Source organism: Cherax quadricarinatus, chromosome 43 (genome assembly GCF_038502225.1).
Source record: "Cherax quadricarinatus isolate ZL_2023a chromosome 43, ASM3850222v1, whole genome shotgun sequence".
Lineage (NCBI taxonomy): Eukaryota > Metazoa > Arthropoda > Malacostraca > Decapoda > Parastacidae > Cherax > Cherax quadricarinatus.
In genome coordinates this window covers 33,050,745-33,070,427 of record NC_091334.1, presented here as the reverse complement: position 1 = coordinate 33,070,427, position 19,683 = coordinate 33,050,745, and the positions used below count along the sequence as shown (strand labels likewise).

At 40.2% G+C, this 19,683-nt stretch overlaps 1 protein-coding gene across 2 annotated transcripts in view; it reads left to right on the top strand.

The window, feature by feature from the left end:
- The window catches only part of Rbf (Retinoblastoma-family protein), a 319,473-nt gene that overhangs the window by 181,976 nt on the left and 117,814 nt on the right, over nt 1-19,683 (top strand). For both annotated transcript variants that reach the window (XM_053784060.2, XM_070093847.1), the window contains one exon: nt 12,661-12,874. In XM_053784060.2, coding sequence (XP_053640035.2) covers nt 12,661-12,874 — 214 coding nt within the window. The remainder of the gene's footprint in view (nt 1-12,660; nt 12,875-19,683) is intronic.

Sequence of the window (19,683 nt, the reverse complement as noted above, 5' to 3'; positions counted from 1 at the left end):
AAAATGTTGTGGAGGGAGTAGTAGGTAAATTTGGGGTGCCAGGGGTAAATGAAAATGGGGAGCCTTTAACCCCTTCAGGGTCCAAGGCCAAAATCTGAAGTGGTGCTCCAGTGTCCAAGAAATTTTGAAAAAAAAAAAAAAATATTTTTTCTTACAGAATTAAAGAGCATATTTTTGTGAAGGTAATAAGACAAAAAAAAAATATTGATCAGTACTTACCGAGATACAGTGCCAAGAAGTTTGTCAAAAATGATGTGGTGGCGGCAACATCGACGAATTCCACATACGCGCATTACATTATTTTGCGGTTTTTACATTTTTTCTTTTCTTTTCCAATTTTTTTCTATTCCTACTAACATTTGGGGCCTGAGAGACCAATACTGTATATAATGTATATATATAAACTCACTGTATTGAACACAATAACGGCACTAAAGTTATTATCATATTATTGTTTACCACTGTTTATTACAATAAACATGCACAAATCTTGTATAATACTAATGTTCTGTCATATATTTACATATTTACAATCACTGGACATGGTTTTAGAACTGCTGGAGCATGTGGAACTCCTTGAAACAAGGCACCATGCACAGAGGCACCTTACATTCCTCACACATAAACCGAGTGTCTTTGCATCTTTGTTGCCGTCGTTTTGTTTGTGCACAGACGATGCCTCTCTTCTGAGCAAATTTCTTCTGAGTTGAAGGAAGCTGTATTATGAAATGATCACCTTCCCTCCTCAAACGCTTGGATATATCCTGAGGAATTCGAGGACCTTGTTGTATAGCAGGTGTTGTTACCTGGTACTTCATTATGAGTTGTCTGACAACAGACAAACAAAATTCACCATACGGTGGTCTGTTGCCAGTCTTTATTTGGTACATATTATATGCATTGAGCATTGAAATGTCCATGAGATGGAAGAAAAGTTTCATGTACCACTTGTAACTCTTACGAACACAGTCAACAAAACCCATCTGCATGTCACATTCGTCAACCAAGCGCATGTTTTGTGTATAATAAATCACTGTCACTGGTTTTCGAATACGTTCATTAGTCACTCGATCAACTTTGCCACTGTCTTGCATTTCATTATGGTGAATGGTTGTCAACGATGTGACATCTCGTTTGTCATGCCACCGTAATGCCATGATGTCATTGGCAGTAAACACCTGCACGTCATCACCATGAGCACCTGCGTTGAGCCTGGGCATATGTTTACGATTAGAACGCACTGTGCCACACACATCTGTCTTGTTCACTCGCATGAAATCACTGAGTAATGGGCTTGTGTACCAGTTATCGGTATATAATGTATGCCCCCTTACCAAGATAAGGTGCCATCATGTTTCTCACTGTCACCTGAGATACCCAATAACATCTTGGTATCTTTCAATGTTTTACTACCCGTGTATACAACAATATCCAACACCAGGCCACTGTCACAATCACAGAGTACAAGCAGTTTTATACCAAAGCGTTTCCTCTTGCTCGGTATATACTGCTTGAATGACAGTCTACCTTTGAACAAAATCAAAGACTCGTCAATTACAAGATTCTTGAATGGATAAAAGTATATGCTGAACTTTTGTTTGAGATACATGAAAACATTTCTAATCTTGTATAACCTGTCACTTCTGTCAGGCCTGGTTTTGTCAGAGAAGTGCAACATACGTAAGAGTAAGATAAACCTGTTCACTGGTATGATTTCACTGAAGACTGGGGTAGAAATTAGCCGATCTGTGGACCAGTATGCTTTTATATTATGCTTATACACATGAGGCATAAGCATTATTGTTGCAAAAAGCAAATGCATTTCTGCAACAGTCGTCTCTTTCCACCTGTGTAGTCTTGACTGTGGTGATAAGATCGTATTTGCCAGGGTGTACTCAAAATACTTATTACTTTCCCTGAAAATAGTTTCCATCAATGGCTGGTCAAAGAATAATTCAAAGAATTCCAGTTCATTGGCCGTGGTTCCAAGGGGACAAGTAGGTAGAATTCCACTTTGAGAGTCATCAAAGTGGTGAGGCTTGGAAACAAAATTGGGATTTTGCTGCCAATCCCAGATACGGTTTGCTGGTGGATACTGGACATCATAGGCTGGTTGTGCGGGTGGTTGTGGTGGGCTGGTGGCTGACGCTCCGCTTTGTCCTTGAACTGGCGAGTCAGCAGCGTGGGTCCCAGCGTGGGCCCCAGCGTGGGCTGGTGAGTCAGGCATGGCGATGCCACTACCATCACCACTAACACCATCCACTGATGCCTGTGGTCTATCCATGCCAAGTGTAGCCACATCATCCTCATTATCACTACCTAAAACTGGTGTAGGGCCATGGGATGTACTCCGGGATGTACTCCGTCCCCTGGGCACAGCATAGGGTACACTACCCGAGCGCATGCGGTGGCGAACATACCGACGCTTCACTGGTGAATATGATTCCTCACTATCACTACTCGAATGATCGTCGAGCGCAATAAAATCACAATCCACTTCACTATCATCATAATTACTGAAGTCAGAGGCCTGGCCACGCGAAAATATTAGTTTTCTCTTGCGTTGAGGAACAACCGACCGTCAGTCACGAGTGCCCACACCAGAGGTAGAAGGTTGAGGATCGTCAGGGTTTTATTCACTATTATCGATATCCTGGTCATTCTTTTCGGTCACTAACTGATCAAAGCCGTAGAATTCGTCTTCATTTCCACTTCCATCACTATCAGAACTATCAGATAGGAAGAGGAGAGTCCCAATTTTCCGGGGAGTGAGAGCTGACTTGCGACGAGGCATGGTGAACAAGGGTAACTGAGCCGGCGTTCCCACAATGCTATGCGGACGCCTAGGTTTTTTGTTTATGGCGCACACCCACCACACAGACCCATTGTCACATGTAGGCCTATGAGCGTTTTCGCGCTAAATTTGACGGCGCTAGAATTTTGGCGTAGATCTACGGTTTGGACACAACGTGAAGCCGTAGATCTACGGGACGGACCCTGAAAGGGTTAATTGAGCTATGTGTAGAAAGAGGTTTAGTAGTAAGGTATACATATTTAATGAAGAAGAGGATAAATAAATAAAGGTATGATATAGCACATAGTTAAAGTACTTTGTTAGATCATGTATTGGTGGATAAAAGGTTGATGGGTAAGCTCCAGCATGTACACGTTTATAGAGGGGCAACGGACATGTCGGATCATTATTTAGTTGTAGCTACAGTTAGAGTAAGAGGTAGATGGGAAAAGAGGAAAATTTCAACAACAAGTAAGAGAGGCGAGTGTATAAACTAAGGGAGAAGGAAGTTCGGGCGAGATATAAGCAGCTATTGGCAGAAAGGTGGACTGGTGCAAGTATGAGTAGTGGGGGGGGGGGTTTGAAGAGGGTTGGAATAGTTTTAAAAATGCAGTATTAGAATGTGGGGCAGAAGTCTGGTTATAGGAGGGTGGGCACAGGAGGAAAGAGGGTGGTTGGTGGAATGATGAAGTAAAGGGTGTGATAAGAGAAAGTTAGCTTATGAGAGGTTTTTACAAAGCAGGAGTGTTATAAGAAGAGCAGAGTATATGGAGAGTAAAAGAAAGGTGAAGAGAGTGGTGAGAGAATGCAAAAGGAGAGCAGATGATAGTGGGAGAGGCACTGTCAAGAAATTTTAAGGAAAATATGAAAAAAATTTTGGAGTGAGTTAAACAAGTTAAGAAAGCCTAGGGAACAAATGGATTTGTCAGTTAAAAGCAGAGTAGGCTAGTTAGTAGATGGGGAGAGGGAGGTTTTGGGTAGATGGCGAGAATATTTTGAGGAACTTTTAAATGTCGATGAAGAAAGGGAGGTGGTAATTTCATGCACTGGACAGGGAGGTATACCATCTTTTAGGAGTGAAGAACAGCAGGATGCGAGTGTGGGGGAGGTGTGTGAAGCATTACGTAGAATGAAAGTGGGTAAAGCAGCTGGAACTGATGGGATCATGACAGAAATGTTAAAAGCAGGGGGGGGATAGTGTTGGAGTGGTTGGCATTTTTGTTTAAAAAATGCATGAAAGACGGGGAAGGTACCTAGAGATTGGCGGAGAGCATGTATAGTCCCTTTATATAAAGGGAAGGGGGACAAAAGAGATAGTAAACTTATTCCTCTATAATTTTTACAGAGTATACCAGGAAAAGTGTATGGTAGGGGTATAATTGAAAGAATTAGAGGTAAGACAGAATGTAGGATTGCGGATGAGCAAGGAGGTTTTAGAGTAGGTAGGGGATGTGTAGATAAAGTGTTTACATTGAAGCATATATGTGAACAGTATTTAGATAAAGGTAGGGAAGTTTTTATTGCATTTATGGATTTAGAAAAGGCATATGATAGTGGATAGGGGAGCAATGTGGCAGATGTTGCAAGTATATGGAATAGGTGGTAAGTTACTAAATGCTGTAAAGAGTTTTTATGAGGATAGTGAGGCTCAGGTTAGGGTGTGTAGAAGAGAGGGAGACTACTTCCCAGTAAAAGTAGGTCTTAGACAGGGATGTGTATTGTCACCATGGTTGTTTAATATATTTATAGATGGGGTTGTAAAAGAAGTAAATGCTAGGGTGTTCGGGAGAGGGGTGGGATTAAATTATGGGGAATCAAATACAAAATGGGAATTGACACAGTTGCTTTTTGCTGATGATACTGTGGTTATGGGAGATTCTAAAGAAAATTTACAAAGGTTAGTCGACGAGTTTGGGAGTGTGTGTAAAGGTAGAAAGTTGAACATAGAAAAGCGTAAGGTGATGAGGGTATTAAATGATTTAGATAAAGAAAAATTGGATATCAAATTGGGGAGGAGTAGTATGGAAGAAGTGAATGTTTTCAGATACTTGAGAGTTGACGTGTCGGCGGATGGATTTATGCAGGATGAGGTTAATCATAGAATTGATGAGGAAAAAAAGGCGAGTGGTGCGTTGAGGTATATGTGGAGACAAAAAACATTATCTATGGAGGTAAAGAAGGGAATGTATGAAAGTATAGTAGTACCAACACACTTATATGGGTGTGAAGGTTGGGTTGTGAATGCAGCAGCGAGGAGGCGGTTGGAGGCAGTGGAGATGTCCTGTCTAAGGGCAATGTGTAGTGTAAATATTATGCAGAAAATTCGGAGTGTGGAAATTAGGAGAAGGTGTGGAGTTAATAAAAGTATTATTCAGAGGGCTGAAGAGGGGTTGTTGAGGTGGTTTGGTCATTCAGGGAGAATGGATCAAAGTAGAATGACATGGAGAGCATTTAAATCTGTAGAAGAAGGACGGCGGGGTAGGGGTTGTCCTCGAAAAGGTTGGAAGGAAGGGGTAGGGGAGGTTTTGTGGGCGAGGGGCTTGGACTTCCAGTAGGCTTGCATGAGCGTGTTCGTTAGGAGTGAATGGAGACGAATGGTATTTGGGACCTGACTATCTGTTGGAGTGTGAGCAGGGTAATATTTAGTGAAGGGATTCAGGGAAACCGGTTATTTTTATATAGCTGGACTTGAGTCCTGGAAATGAGAAGTGCAATACCTGCACTCTAAAGGAGGGGTTTGGGATATTGACAGTTTGGAGGGATATGTTGTGTATCTTTATACGTATATGCTTCTAAACTGTTGTGTTCTGAGCACCTCTGCAAAAACAGTGATTGTGTGAGTGAGGTGAAAGAGTTGAATAATGATGAAAGTATTTTCTTTTTGGGGATTTTCTTTCTTTTTGGGTCACCCTGCCTTGGTGGGAGACGGCTGACTTTTTAAAAAAAAAAAAAAAAAAAAAAAAAGCACTAAAAATACTGAAATAATACAAAATGTACGAAATGTATCCGTGGAAGCAACCTCACTGGCTTGAAACACTGACATGCTAACTGAAGGCAGGGCAGCTAAGGCGTGCTCACGCCAGACGAGACACGTGGACGCGTTCTGAACAAATCATGTTGATTGAGTTTTTCATCGTTGGTCGGGCCAAAAATTTTACACTCAAACGCTTCTTAAGTGAAATTAATCTTTAGGCAATGCCTTCATTGGTTGGGGGTCCACTGTAAGTTCAAACTCTTGAAGAGTGGGGGAGGGGGGTTGTCTGGAACAGGAATAAGTTATAGTCCACACAGCAGCTTTTTGTAGGGTTATTAATGGTTCAAGGTGATTAGTCATGATAGATTCCTAGGCACAGATACCATACATGAGGTAAGATTAACCCTTTCAGGGTTTTTGACGTACTAGTACGCCTAAATTCTAGCGCCTCAAATCGAGTGAGAGAAAGCTGGTAGGCCTACATATGAAAGAATGGGTCTGTGGTCAGTGTGCGCAGTATAAAAAAAATCCTGCAGCGCACACTGCGTAATGAGAAAAAAAAAGCTTTGACAGTGTTTTTGGTTTAAAACAGTGACTTTGCACTGTATTTTTGTATGGTATTTATCAATCAGTCAATCAATATCCAAAATCTGTAAACCCCATGCGGGGTTTACAGATTTTGGATATTGTGTGGTTTACATGTTATAAAATACTAATTACAGAGGGGGCCACTAGGACACCTAGCATGGCTAAGCAAATTATGGAGCAAGTTGGTATTATGGCTAGGTGACTAAGTCGTAGTTTGTGAGTTCAGCAATGCAAATGCTTTTATTTTGGCGCAATATATAGTTTCTATATTGGAATATCACAGGCAAACTTACGACTAGTTAGGATTCATTATTTTAAGATTAAGATTCGTATTTCTGTGTTTATAGTCAAATGGGTGAGTGAATGTAAGTGTGAATCACCAGGTGGTTTTCGTGTAGTTAGTTGACGGGGTGTATCAGGGAGATAAGATGTTTTCTAACGGTAGTTTTGAAGGTGATGAATGTGTGCAGCTCTAGAGCTTTCAGGTAGGGTGTTCCAGATTTTACGGCCTTTGACATAAATTGAATTTTTGTAAGGGTTTAGTCGGACATGGGGAATGTCAGAGATGTTTGTGTCTAGTGTTATGCCTGTGGGTCCTGTCAAAACTATCAAGGAAGCATTTGAGGTCAAGGTTAATATTGGAATTTTAGGTCCTGTAGATGTAGATTGCACAGTAGTAAGTGTGGATGTTCTGAACAGGGAGTAAGTCTAGATCTATGAAGAGTGGGGGGGGAGGGGGGGTTGTTGCCAGGGATGGGATTTAGTGATTATTCTTACTGCGGCTTTTTGTTGGGTTATTATTGGCTTTAGGTGTGTTGCTGCAGTTGATCCCCAAGCACAAATAGCATAGGTGAGGTATGGATAAATGAGTGAATGGTATAGTGTGAGAAGGGCATTTTGCAACATGTAGTATCATATCTTGGAGAGAATCCCAACCGTTTTGGATACTTCTTTTGTTATGTGTTGGATATGGGTGCTGAAATTCAGGTTCTTGTCGAGGTATAGGCCTAGGAATTTGCCCTCATTATGGCTGGCAATTAGCGTTGTCGATCTTAATGTTAAGTTGTGCAACACCTGATGTGCTTCCAAACATAATATAGTAGGTTTTGTCAGTGTTAAGTGTTAGTTCATTGGCTGTCATCCAAGTCGATATTTTGAGCAGCTTCTTGTTAACAATGGTGTTGAGGGTGGCAAGATTAGGGTGAGAGATGACGCAAGTCTTGTCATCAGCAAAGAGAATGGGTTTCAGGTGTTGGGATACGTTTGGAAGATCATTGATGTAAATGAGGAAGAGCAGGGGTCCAAGGACACTTCCCTGTGGAACTCCAGTATCAAGTGGCCATGTTCATGATGCTGTGTCTTTAATGGTGACATACTGATACCTATTAGTAAGGTAGGATTTGAAATATGCAAGTGCATGGCCTCTTATACCATAATGGTCAAGTTTGTGGAGTAGGATGCCGTGGTCTACCGTGTCAAAAGCTTTTCTTAGGTCAATAAAAATTCCTAGCGGATATGCCTTATTTTCCAATGCTGTGTAAAGCAGATCTAGCATTTTTACAATTGCATCATTAGTGCTTTTAATTTTCCTTAATCCAAATTGGCAGGGGTTCAGTGTGTTTTGTGCCATTATAAATGAATATAGTCTCTTGTGCACGAGTTTCTCGAAGATTTTGGATAGCAATGGTAAGTTTGATATTGTCATATAGTTTACATCTGTAGGGTCACCACCTTTATGTATTGGTGTAACCCTTGCTGTCGTGAGTACTGTCGGGAAAGTGCTAGTTTCTAGTGACTTGTTAAAAAGTAATGTTATAGCATGCGAAAGGACATGGGCCGCTCGCTTGTACAATAATGGTGGGTCATGAGACAGATTCCCCGAGTTATTTTTAAGTGACTTTATAATCTCGGTGACTTCCGTGGGTTCCATTGGTACAAGATAGAAGGAATTTTGGAAATTCCCATCTAGGTAGTCCCCGGCATGGGTGTTGGTACGTGGAATTTTACCGGCGAGATTAGATCCTATGTTTGAGAAGTTGTTTATCTTGTTAGCTGTGTCAGTGGGATGCAGTGGTGTTTCACTAGGTTTAGTTAGGACAGTATTTTTTTTTTTTTTTTTTTTTTTTTTTTCCCAGTTTGTGGGTCCCCAGAATCTGGGAGTGTGTTTTTAAGGTCTTTTTTATATCTCCTCTTGTGTTAGTGAATCTGCTGGAGTAGTACAGTTGTTTGGCTTTCTTTATTACTTTGGTGAGTACTGATGAGTAGTGTCTAAGAATATCTTTGTGTATTAAACCCTGTCTATATTGCTTTTCATATTAGTGTTTCTTATTAATGGATTTCAGAATGGTGCAGGTTAGCCATGGTCAACCGAGCTGTTTATTTGTGATCTGTTTCGTTTTTATAGGACAATGTTTGTTGTATAGTCTAAGTAATTTAAGAAAAATGTATGTCTAAGCGTCAATGGTATTCTAGTCTCATTTTATAGAATGGAAGGCATATTACAGAAATTGAGACGATTTTGATTGGTTTTACGATGAAAAGTACCTTGAAATTGAGCTCAAAGTAGCAGAAATCTTTGATTTTTGCCAAAGTAAACAAATCATGCTTTGCGTCCAATGCACGTCAACTAGCGAGTCTAATATTCTTTCACAAGTGCCCTGATATTATTTATACCATTTCTACACTAATGCAGTAGTCTGCATAACAGTAAATCTTCTAATTTTTGTGAGAATAAAAATTCAAAGTGGAAAGCAAAAGAATGTAAGAGGGGCATAGGGACATGACTAATGAACAGAGGAAATGTTATTGTTTATTCTGGACTCTATTTGGAAATTGGCATCTTTTGAAATTTGTCAAATTGGCAAAATTGCTAAATTCTGACCACTTTATTGGATAGTTGAAATTGGTAAATGGGTGGTTTCTTGTACTCATTCGATAGAAAAAATGGAGTTCTAGTGAAATAGTTATGATTTTTGTCGACTAGTACACTGGAATTGGCCCTAAATAGGGCTCAAAGGGGCAAAATCGCTGATGCGTAAACACTGTCGAGACTGCTAACTTCGCGCGAGCGTAATTCCGTAAGTTATCCTTCAAATTTCATACTTTTGGTGTCAATATGATAGGGGAAAGATTCTCTATCTTTTCATAATTTTTTTTTTTTAAATTTGTCGACTCTGAAAACAAGTCTGGGAGAGGGCCTGTCGACCCTGAAAGGGTTAGTGGTGGTGTTCGGGGTACGTAGTACTGTATCTTGGAGAGGAAACCTACTGTTTCGGAGACCTTCTTGGCTATATTTTGGCTGTGGGTATGAAATTTCAGGTTGCAGTCAAGGTGAAGATCTAAAAATTTGCCCTCAGTGTTTCTTGTAATGGAGAAACCATTGATCATAATGTTAAGTTGGATATTTAAAGCTGTTTCTGAACAGCATGTAGTAGGTTTTGTTTATATTGAGGGTGAGTTTGTTGGTTGTCATCCATGTAGATATTTTAAGTAGCTTGTTAACCCTTTCAGGGTCAGCAGTCCCTCTCCTAAACTTGTTCTCGGGGTCGGAAATTTTTCGAAAAAAAAAAAAATCTTAGGGAAAAGATTCTCTATCATTTCATGAGATTTTTTTTTTTTTTTAAGAAAAATTTCCGACCCCGAGAACAAGTTTAGGAGAGGGACTGCTGACCCTGAAAGGGTTAACACAAGCTACTTAAAATATCTACATGGATGACAACCAACAAACTCACCCTCAATATAAACAAAACCTACTACATGCTGTTCAGAAACAGCTTTAAATATCCAACTTAACATTATGATCAACGGTTTCTCCATTACAAGAAACACTGAGGGCAAATTTTTAGATCTTCACCTTGACTGCAACCTGAAATTTCATACCCACAGCCAAAATATAGCCAAGAAGGTCTCCGAAACAGTAGGTTTCCTCTCCAAGATACAGTACTACGTACCCCAAACAACACCACTCTTTAACCCTTTCAGGGTCGACAGGCCCTCTCCCAGACTTGTTTTCAGAGTCGACAAATTTAAAAAAAAAAAATTATGAAAAGATAGAGAATCTTTTCCCTATCATAATGACACCAAAGGTATGAAATTTGATGGAAAACTTTGGGAATTATGCTCTAGTGAAGTTAGCGGTCTCGACAGCGTTTACGCATCGGCAATTTCGCTCACTTTGAGCCCTATTTTTGGCCAATTCCAATGTACCAGTCAACAAAAATCATAACTATTTAACTAGAACTCCATTTTTTTCTATCAAATGAGTACAAGAAACCACCCATTTACCAATTACAACTATCCAATGAAGTAGTCAGAATTTGGCAATTTTGTCAATTTCACACAAGTTTCAAAAGATGCCAATTTCCAAATAGGGTCCAGAATAAGCAAGACAGACATTCCTGGCACTAAAATAACATTTCCTCTGTTCATTAGTCATGTCCCCAGGCCTCTCTTACATTTCTTTTGCTTTCCACTTTGAATTTTTCTCACAAAAAAAAAAAATAGAAGATTTGCTGTTAAGCGCACAACTGCATTAGTGTAGAAATGGTATAAATAATATCAGCGCATTTGTGAAATATCAGACTTACCAGTTGACATGTATTGGACGCATGGCATGATTTGTTTACTCTTGAACTTTGGCAAAAATTGAACATTTCTGCTACTTTGAGCTCAATTTCAAGGTACTTTTCATTGTGAAACCAATCAAAATCTCCATTTCCATAATATGTCTTCCATTCTATAAAATGAGACCAGGAAAACTAGAATACAACCATAAATAGCATACGAAAATGCACTGCAAAGTCGCAGTTTTAAAACGAAAATACGGTCGGAGTGTTTTCTTTCTCATTATGCACTGTCCGCTGCAGGATTTGTTTATACTGCACACACTGACCACATAGACCCATTCTTTCACATGTAGGCCTACCAGCTTTCTCTCGCTAGAATTTATGCATGCAAGCCGTACTAGTAGGGCACCAACCCAGAAAGGGCTAATAGTGTCACTGAGCGTAGTCAAATTTAAGTGGAAGACTTAAGTAGTGTCGTCTGGTAGTGTCGTCTGTAAATAGAACAGGTTTAAAGAGATGAGATGGAATGAGTAGATCATTGATGTAAATGAGTAAGCAGAGGGCCAAGGACACTTGGGGCACTTCTATGGCTACAGGCTGAGGTTACACCATTTGTGGAGACATACTGGTGTCTATAAGATAAGAATTTAGGTACTCAAGGATATGTCCTCTGACTCCCATAATGTTCTATTTTGAGCCCAATTTCAGGCTACCTCTGGTCCTGAAACCAACAGAAATCATCTTTCAGTAATTTGTCTTCCATTTTATCAAACGATACAAAGAAATAGACAATAAAACCATAAAAATCACCCTAGAAAATACCTAAAAGTTATTTTAAGCCATACACACAGTTTTGCTTTTTCCATCAAGCACTGCGTGGGGCAGGAATTTTTTTTATACTGTGCACACTCATTGCACAGACACATTCCATCATATATACGCTAAAATTTTCTGCTAACAGCTTATCTGGGTGACCTAAGCCCATGACGTAGAACTCTGTCAGGGAGCCTGGTCTCAATGATGTAATTCTACATGACAGTCCACTAAAAGGGGCTAATATTTATTTACACTGTTGGAGACTGCCTGCATCTAAGCAGTTGTCAAAAAAAAAAAAGGGGGGGGGGTGGAGGCCTCATGGAGATTGGTGACTGAGATGGAGGAGGTTACTGGCCACCCAGCACTCCTTACCACACCATCTTCCTTTTCCCACTCCTTCCTCCTCCCTCCCCAATCCATCTTCCTCCCTTCCCCTCCCTCTTTTTTATACACAGGATTTTTAAAGGTTAGATTTAGGGTTTGTACTTTTATTCACAAGCTAACAGCTGTTACCTGCATCAGCTCATTTTAATTGTTAAGAGACATTCAAATAGGGAACAGGATGAAATTGGATCCAGCTGTGAACCAGCAATTTCATTTTATCAACACCCTGTTTCATCACTGTCATTATGCTGTATGAACATGTTCCACACTCGAGTCATCCTAGGAGCAAATGATCTTGGATGAAGTGATTTTCTGGAGGAGAATACAGTTGATTTGCTGCTGGTCTTGTGCAGACACTTTTTGCTGTTCTCAAAGTGGAGCCAAGTGTGGTACCTTGGCAACTTGGCTTTGCACTTAACAGTAAGGCCATCCTCATTCATCTAGTGTTAAATCATTGACCAGTGCAAGTATAATCATTGTCAGTTAATGGTTTATAGAGTACCATTAGAAAATTGACGAGCTTATATTTGTGTTGTCAGATTGAGGAGCAGATCCTGGACTCTCTGGCATGGAAGGCTGAGTCACCACTGTGGCAGATCCTCCTTCCTGGTAACATGAACATTCCTTCCTGCCAGGACGTCAACTTCTCCGACCAACTGGAGACTGAGATCAACCCGGCCGTCACTTCCTCCATCACTCTTGGGTCTAACCCAGTCTCTCCAGCTTCGAAACTAGTCAATGATAAGGCCAACAGTAAGTTGAATAATTCTCGCTTCTTCCTTAGATCAAACAGTTTATGTATTGCGTTCAGTCACCCTGTTCCTCTGGTGCTGTACAGCCCATGCAGGTTTAGTGTTTCCCTGTGAAAATGTGTTACAGATTATTAGAGGTATGTTCATAATTCTGTGTGTGACCCCTGTGGATTTAGTGCTGCTCCAGGAGCATAATATAAAATATAATTCTTCTTCCTAGGTAGTAGGTTGGTAGACAGCGGGTGTAAAACGGAAACCTGTAATTGTTTTACATGATGGTAGGATTACTGGTGTCCTTTTTTTTTTTTGTCTCATAAATGTGCAAGATTTCAAGTACATCTTGCTACTTCTACTTACACATAGGTCACACTACACATACATGTACAAGCATATACACATGTATATACATACCACTCTGGTTTTCTTCTATTTTCTTTCTAGCTCTTGTTCTTGTTTATTTCCTCTCATCTCCATGGGGAAGTGGAACAGAGTTCTTCCTCCATAAGCCATGCGTGTCATAAGAGGCGACTAAAATGCTGGGAGCAAGGGGCTAGTAACCCTTTCTCCTGTACGTATTACTAAATTTAAAATGAGAGAATTTCGTTTTTCCTTTTGGGCCACCCCACATCGGTGGGATAAGGCTGGTACATTGAAAGAAGATAATTCTTCTTTCAACAAACCGGCTGTATCCCACCAAAGCAGGGTGGCCCAAAAAAAGAAAAAAGTTTCTCTTTTAAACTTTAGTAATGTATACATAAGGGGTTACAAGCCTCTTGCTCCCTGCAATTTAGTCCCCTCTTACAGCATGTATGGCTTATGGTGGAAGAATTCTGCTGCACTTACCTGTGGAGATAAGAGGAAATAAACAAGAACTAGTAAGAAAATATAAGATAACCCAGAGGGGTGTGTGTGTATATATATGCTTGTACATGCATGTGTAATGTGACCTAAGTGTAAATAGAAATAGCAAGATGTACCTGAAATCTTGCATGTTTGAGACAAAGACACCAGCAGTCCTACCATCATGTAAAACAATTACAGGCTTTTGTTTTACTCGCTTGGCAGGACGGTAGTACCTCCCTGGACGTTTGCTGTCTACCAACCTACTACCTAATAATATAATTATAATATAAAATATAATATAGATTGGTAGATAGCAACCATCCAGGGAGGTACTTCCATCCTGCCACACGAGTGTGCAACTAAGCCCTGTAATTGTTTTGCACAATAGTAGGACTGCAGGTGTGTCTCATAAACAGGCAAGATGACAGGTACATCTTGCTACTCCTAACATTTGGCTCATATTAGTGTTAGCAGGGTAATATTTTGTGAAAGGATTCGGGGGAAACCAGTAGCCAGACTTGAGTCCTGGAGGTGGGAAGTACAATGCCTGGACTTTAAGGGAGGGGTTTGTGATATTGGCTGTTTGGAGTGACATCTTGAACTGTCACATCTGGGTACCTCTGTAAAGACTGATTGTGTATGAATGATGGTGAAAGTGTTTCTATTTCTTTTTTTAACCTGGGGGGGGGGGTCACCTTGCCTCAGTGGGATATGACCGGTTTCTTAAAAAAAAAAAAAAAAAAAAAGTATAGTAGGTTGGTAGAAAGCAACGACCCCGGGAGGTACTACTGTTCTGCCAAGTGAGTGTGAAACAGAAACCCGTAATTCTTTTACACGATGGTAGGATTGCTGGTGTCCTTTTCCTGTCCGAAAAGCATGCTGGATAACAGGTACAGTGGAACCCCAGATTTTGTACTTAATCCATTCCAGAAAATCGGTCTAAATCCGAAACGTTCGAAAACTGAAGTAATATTTCCCATAAAAAATAATGTAAATACAATTAATCCATTCCAGACACCCAAAAATATTAATGAAATGGATAAATGAACATTTAAATCACTATTACATACCTTTATTGAAGACTCTTGTTGGCATATGGAAGAAGGCGAGGCGGGGAGAGGGAGGAGAGCTTATTGTTTGGAAAGGGAATCCCCCTGCATAAGGACTTCAGGTATCAAAGCCCTATCTGGGGTTACTTCCCTTCATTGTCTTTTACTGGCACTGGACCCCTGTCGCACTAAAAATCTGTCCAGAGGGCTCTGTTTCTGGGGTCTCTTAACCCTTTCAGGGTCCGTCCTGTAGATCTACGGCTTTTATGTTCAGGGTCCAAACCGTAGATCTACGCCAAAATTCTAGCGGTGTCAAATTTAGCGCGAGAAGGCTGGTAGGCCTACATCTGAGAGAATGGGTCTTGGTGGTCAGTGTGCACACTGTAGAAAAAATCTGGATACCCGTATGGCATTGCGGGAACGCCGGCAAAGTAGCTTTGTTCATCGTGCCTGGCGGCAAGGAAGCTCTCGCTCCCCACTCTCTCTGGGTGAATTCTGACTCTCCTCTTCACAGCTTACAGTTCTAAGACTGATGGAAGTGGAGCTGAAGAGGAATTCTATGGTTTAGAACCATATGGTACCATTGTGCCATATGGTACAATGGTACCATATGGTACAGTGGTGCCATGTCATACAATGGTATATGGTACAATGGTACCATATGGTACAATTGTATCATATGGTACATTATACCATATGGTACAGGGTACAGGGACCCTAATGGAAATAAGTCTGACTTTTTTGGGTTATCCTAGGTTCTCCAAACATATGCTAAGTATGATATTCTATAACTTTATTTGTGTATACCTAAATAAACTTACTTATGATGCCACATGCACTTGAGTAAGTTTATTTAGGTGTACAGAAATACAATTATACATAGATTATCATACATAGCAGCATGTGTATAAAATCCTAGGATAACCCAAAAAAGTCATTGTGACTTATTTCCATAGAGATCCCTGTATCTGTACCATATGGTGTCCTGTACTGTATGGTACCCTGTGCCATGTGGTACCCTGCACAATATGGTACCCTGCACCATATGTTATCCTGTACTGCATGGTACCCTATACCATGTAGTACAATGTACCATATGGTAAACCATACCCGCCCGTGGTATGGTGTGTTTGCAATCATGTCATTACGATTTCGTGTACCATATGGTACCCTGTAACATATGATACCGTGTACCATATGGTCAATAGGTGTTGGTGGCAGGAGACACCAGCCAAGACTGAGTGAGTGGCGACCCTAGCTACCGACTCCGCAGAAGTTTCCGAGACAAAGCACTTTGTCATCCACCTCAAGGAACATGTCGAGTTCCTGTACATTTATAAATATATAATAGAACATTACTAATATACAACATTTCTTCATATTTTTGTTGTAAACAACTATTGTAAACAAAATGATGATGAAAATATTAGTGTGTTTGTGTTGAATACAACAGTACCATATGGTACCATTGCACTATATGGTACCATTGTATCATTGGCACCATTTGGTACAATGGTACCATTTGTACCATATTCTACCATATGGTACCATTGTATCATATGGTACCATTGTATCGTGTGCCATTGTATCGTGTACCATTGTACCATGTGTAGAATTGTACTATATGGTACCATTCACCCTATGGCACCATTGTACCATATGGTATTATATGGTACCGTTGTATTCAACACAATAACCGCACTAATATTTTCATCATTTTGTTTACAATAAACTTGTAAACAAGTTTTGTAAGCAATATAATGATAAACAAATTAGTGCAGTTATTGTGTTGAATACAATGAGTGTACACTTATACAATATACATTATATTGGTCTCACAGGTCACAAATGTTACTATAAAAAAAATTAGAAAAGAAAAAAAGTATAAAAAACGTAAAATAAAAAAATGTGATTTTGTGGAAGTCACTGATGTTGCCGCCACCCGGTCATTTTGGGTCAATTTACCGCTTCTGTATCTCGGTAAGTACTGATCAGAAAATTTTTTGTTTTTGTTTTATTACCTTCACAAAAATATTATCTTTAATCCTGTAAGTTTTTTTTTTTTTTTTTTTTTTTTTGTGTTTTTTTTTTTTTTTTTTTTTTTTTTCTCTCTCTCTCCAAAATTTCTTGTACACTGGGGCACCCCTCCCGATTTTGGCCTTGGACCCTGAAAGGGTTAAGATTTGCCTAATATGGGACAAGGTATTGCCACTGAACATGTTGCGGATATGGCTTGTATCAGCTTGGTCAGGGTGATATTTTTCCACAAAAGTTTGCAACTCAATTCACTTTGCACAAATGTCCTTAATCACTGAAGAAGGTACCTTCCTTCCTCTCTCATCCTCCTCTGAAGCAGTTTCCTCAGCTGTTCCAGATGAAGGTCTTGCAGCTCTTCAGTGGTTAGCTCTTCCCTGTGGGCCTCCACCAACTCTTCCACATCCTGGCCACTCGCCTCCAACTCCATGGACATCCCCAAACACAATAGATTCCACAACAGGCATAGGGTTATCAGGGTCATCCTCAAACTTTTAAAAATCCTTGTCGAGGACACATTCTGGCCACAATTTTCTCCAAGCAGAGTTCAAAGTCCTGGAAGTCACACTCTGAATAAATAACGAAAAGGCACATTACCGTGACTGGACCAATACACAAATAACCCGCACATAGAAGAGAGGAGCTTAGGACAACGTTTTGGTCCGAAACATCGTCGTAAGCTCCTCTCTTCTATGTGCAGGTTATAAGGCAGTTGAAGATATTGAAGTGATTCCCCCAGAACTCTTAGGGTCAATTCATTGTCCAAGGTCACTTCAAAGCACTTTTTTTTTTTTTTTTTTTTTAAAAATGACCTGCTGGTCCATGGGCTGGATGAGAGGAGTGATGTTAGGTGCACTATTTCTACACTAATGCAGACTACTGCATTAGTGTAGAAATGGTATAAATAATATCAGCGCACTTGTGAAAGAATATTAAATTCGCCAGTTGACGTGTATTGGACGCTTGGCATGATTTGTTTACTTTTGAACTTGGGTAAAAATCGAACATTTTTGCTACTTCGAGATCAATTTCAAGGTACTTTTCATTGTAAAAATCCCAGTGTGTTCAAGAAAAAGTATTGTCAAGAGTAAATTGTGTGTGATATGGAGAGCAAACAGGCATGGATCACGAGGGATATATTTCCTTGATTGGTTCCATGATGTGTTGGGCCCATGTGATAAAACACCTAGAAAATAAATTGCAACTCAAGTGCCTCCTGGTAAAGAACAGTGCTCCTGCTCATCCTCCAGACTTGAAAGAGCAAATGGTGCAGGAGTTTTGTCTCATTGAAGTGAAATTCTTGCCCCCTAAAAAAAAAAGAGCAAATGAGAGAGTGGGTGAGATGTTATCAACAAATTTTGTTGAAAATAAGAAAGTTTTGGAGTGAGATTAACAAGTTAAGAAAGCCTAGAGAACAAATGGATTTGTCAGTTAAAAATAGGAGAGGAGAGTTATTAAATGGAGAGTTAGAGGTATTGGGAAGATGGAGGGAATATTTTGAGGAATTGTTAAATGTTAATGAAGATAGGGAAGCTGTGATTTCGTGTATAGGGCAAGGAGGAATAACATCTTGTAGGAGTGAGGAAGAGCCAGTTGTGAGTGTGGGGGAAGTTCGTGAGGCAGTAGGTAAAATGAAAGGGGGTAAGGCAGCCGGGATTGATGGGATAAAGATAGAAATGTTAAAAGCAGGTGGGGATATAGTTTTGGAGTGGTTGGTGCAATTATTTAATAAATGTATGGAAGAGGGTAAGGTACCTAGGGATTGGCAGAGAGCATGCATAGTTCCTTTGTATAAAGGCAAAGGGGATAAAAGAGAGTGCAAAAATTATAGGGGGATAAGTCTGTTGAGTGTACCTGGTAAAGTGTATGGTAGAGTTATAATTGAAAGAATTAAGAGTAAGACGGAGAATAGGATAGCAGATGAACAAGGAGGCTTTAGGAAAGGTAGGGGGTGTGTGGACCAGGTGTTTACAGTGAAACATATAAGTGAACAGTATTTAGATAAGGCTAAAGAGGTCTTTGTGGCATTTATGGATTTGGAAAAGGCGTATGACAGGGTGGATAGGGGGGCAATGTGGCAGATGTTGCAAGTGTATGGTGTAGGAGGTAGGTTACTGAAAGCAGTGAAGAGTTTTTACGAGGATAGTGAGGCTCAAGTTAGAGTATGTAGGAAAGAGGGAAATTTTTTCCCAGTAAAAGTAGGCCTTAGACAAGGATGTGTGATGTCACCGTGGTTGTTTAATATATTTATAGATGGGGTTGTAAGAGAAGTAAATGCGAGGGTCTTGGCAAGAGGCGTGGAGTTAAAAGATAAAGAATCACACACAAAGTGGGAGTTGTCACAGCTGCTCTTTGCTGATGACACTGTGCTCTTGGGAGATTCTGAAGAGAAGCTGCAGAGATTGGTGGATGAATTTGGTAGGGTGTGCAAAAGAAGAAAATTAAAGGTGAATACAGGAAAAAGTAAGGTTATGAGGATAACAAAAAGATTAGGTGATGAAAGATTGAATATCAGATTGGAGGGAGAGAGTATGGAGGAGGTGAACGTATTCAGATATTTGGGAGTGGACGTGTCAGCGGATGGGTCTATGAAAGATGAGGTGAATCATAGAATTGATGAGGGAAAAAGAGTGAGTGGTGCACTTAGGAGTCTGTGGAGACAAAGAACTTTGTCCTTGGAGGCAAAGAGGGGAATGTATGAGAGTATAGTTTTACCAACGCTCTTATATGGGTGTGAAGCGTGGGTGATGAATGTTGCAGCGAGGAGAAGGCTGGAGGCAGTGGAGATGTCATGTCTGAGGGCAATGTGTGGTGTGAATATAATGCAGAGAATTCGTAGTTTGGAAGTTAGGAGGAGGTGCGGGATTACCAAAACTGTTGTCCA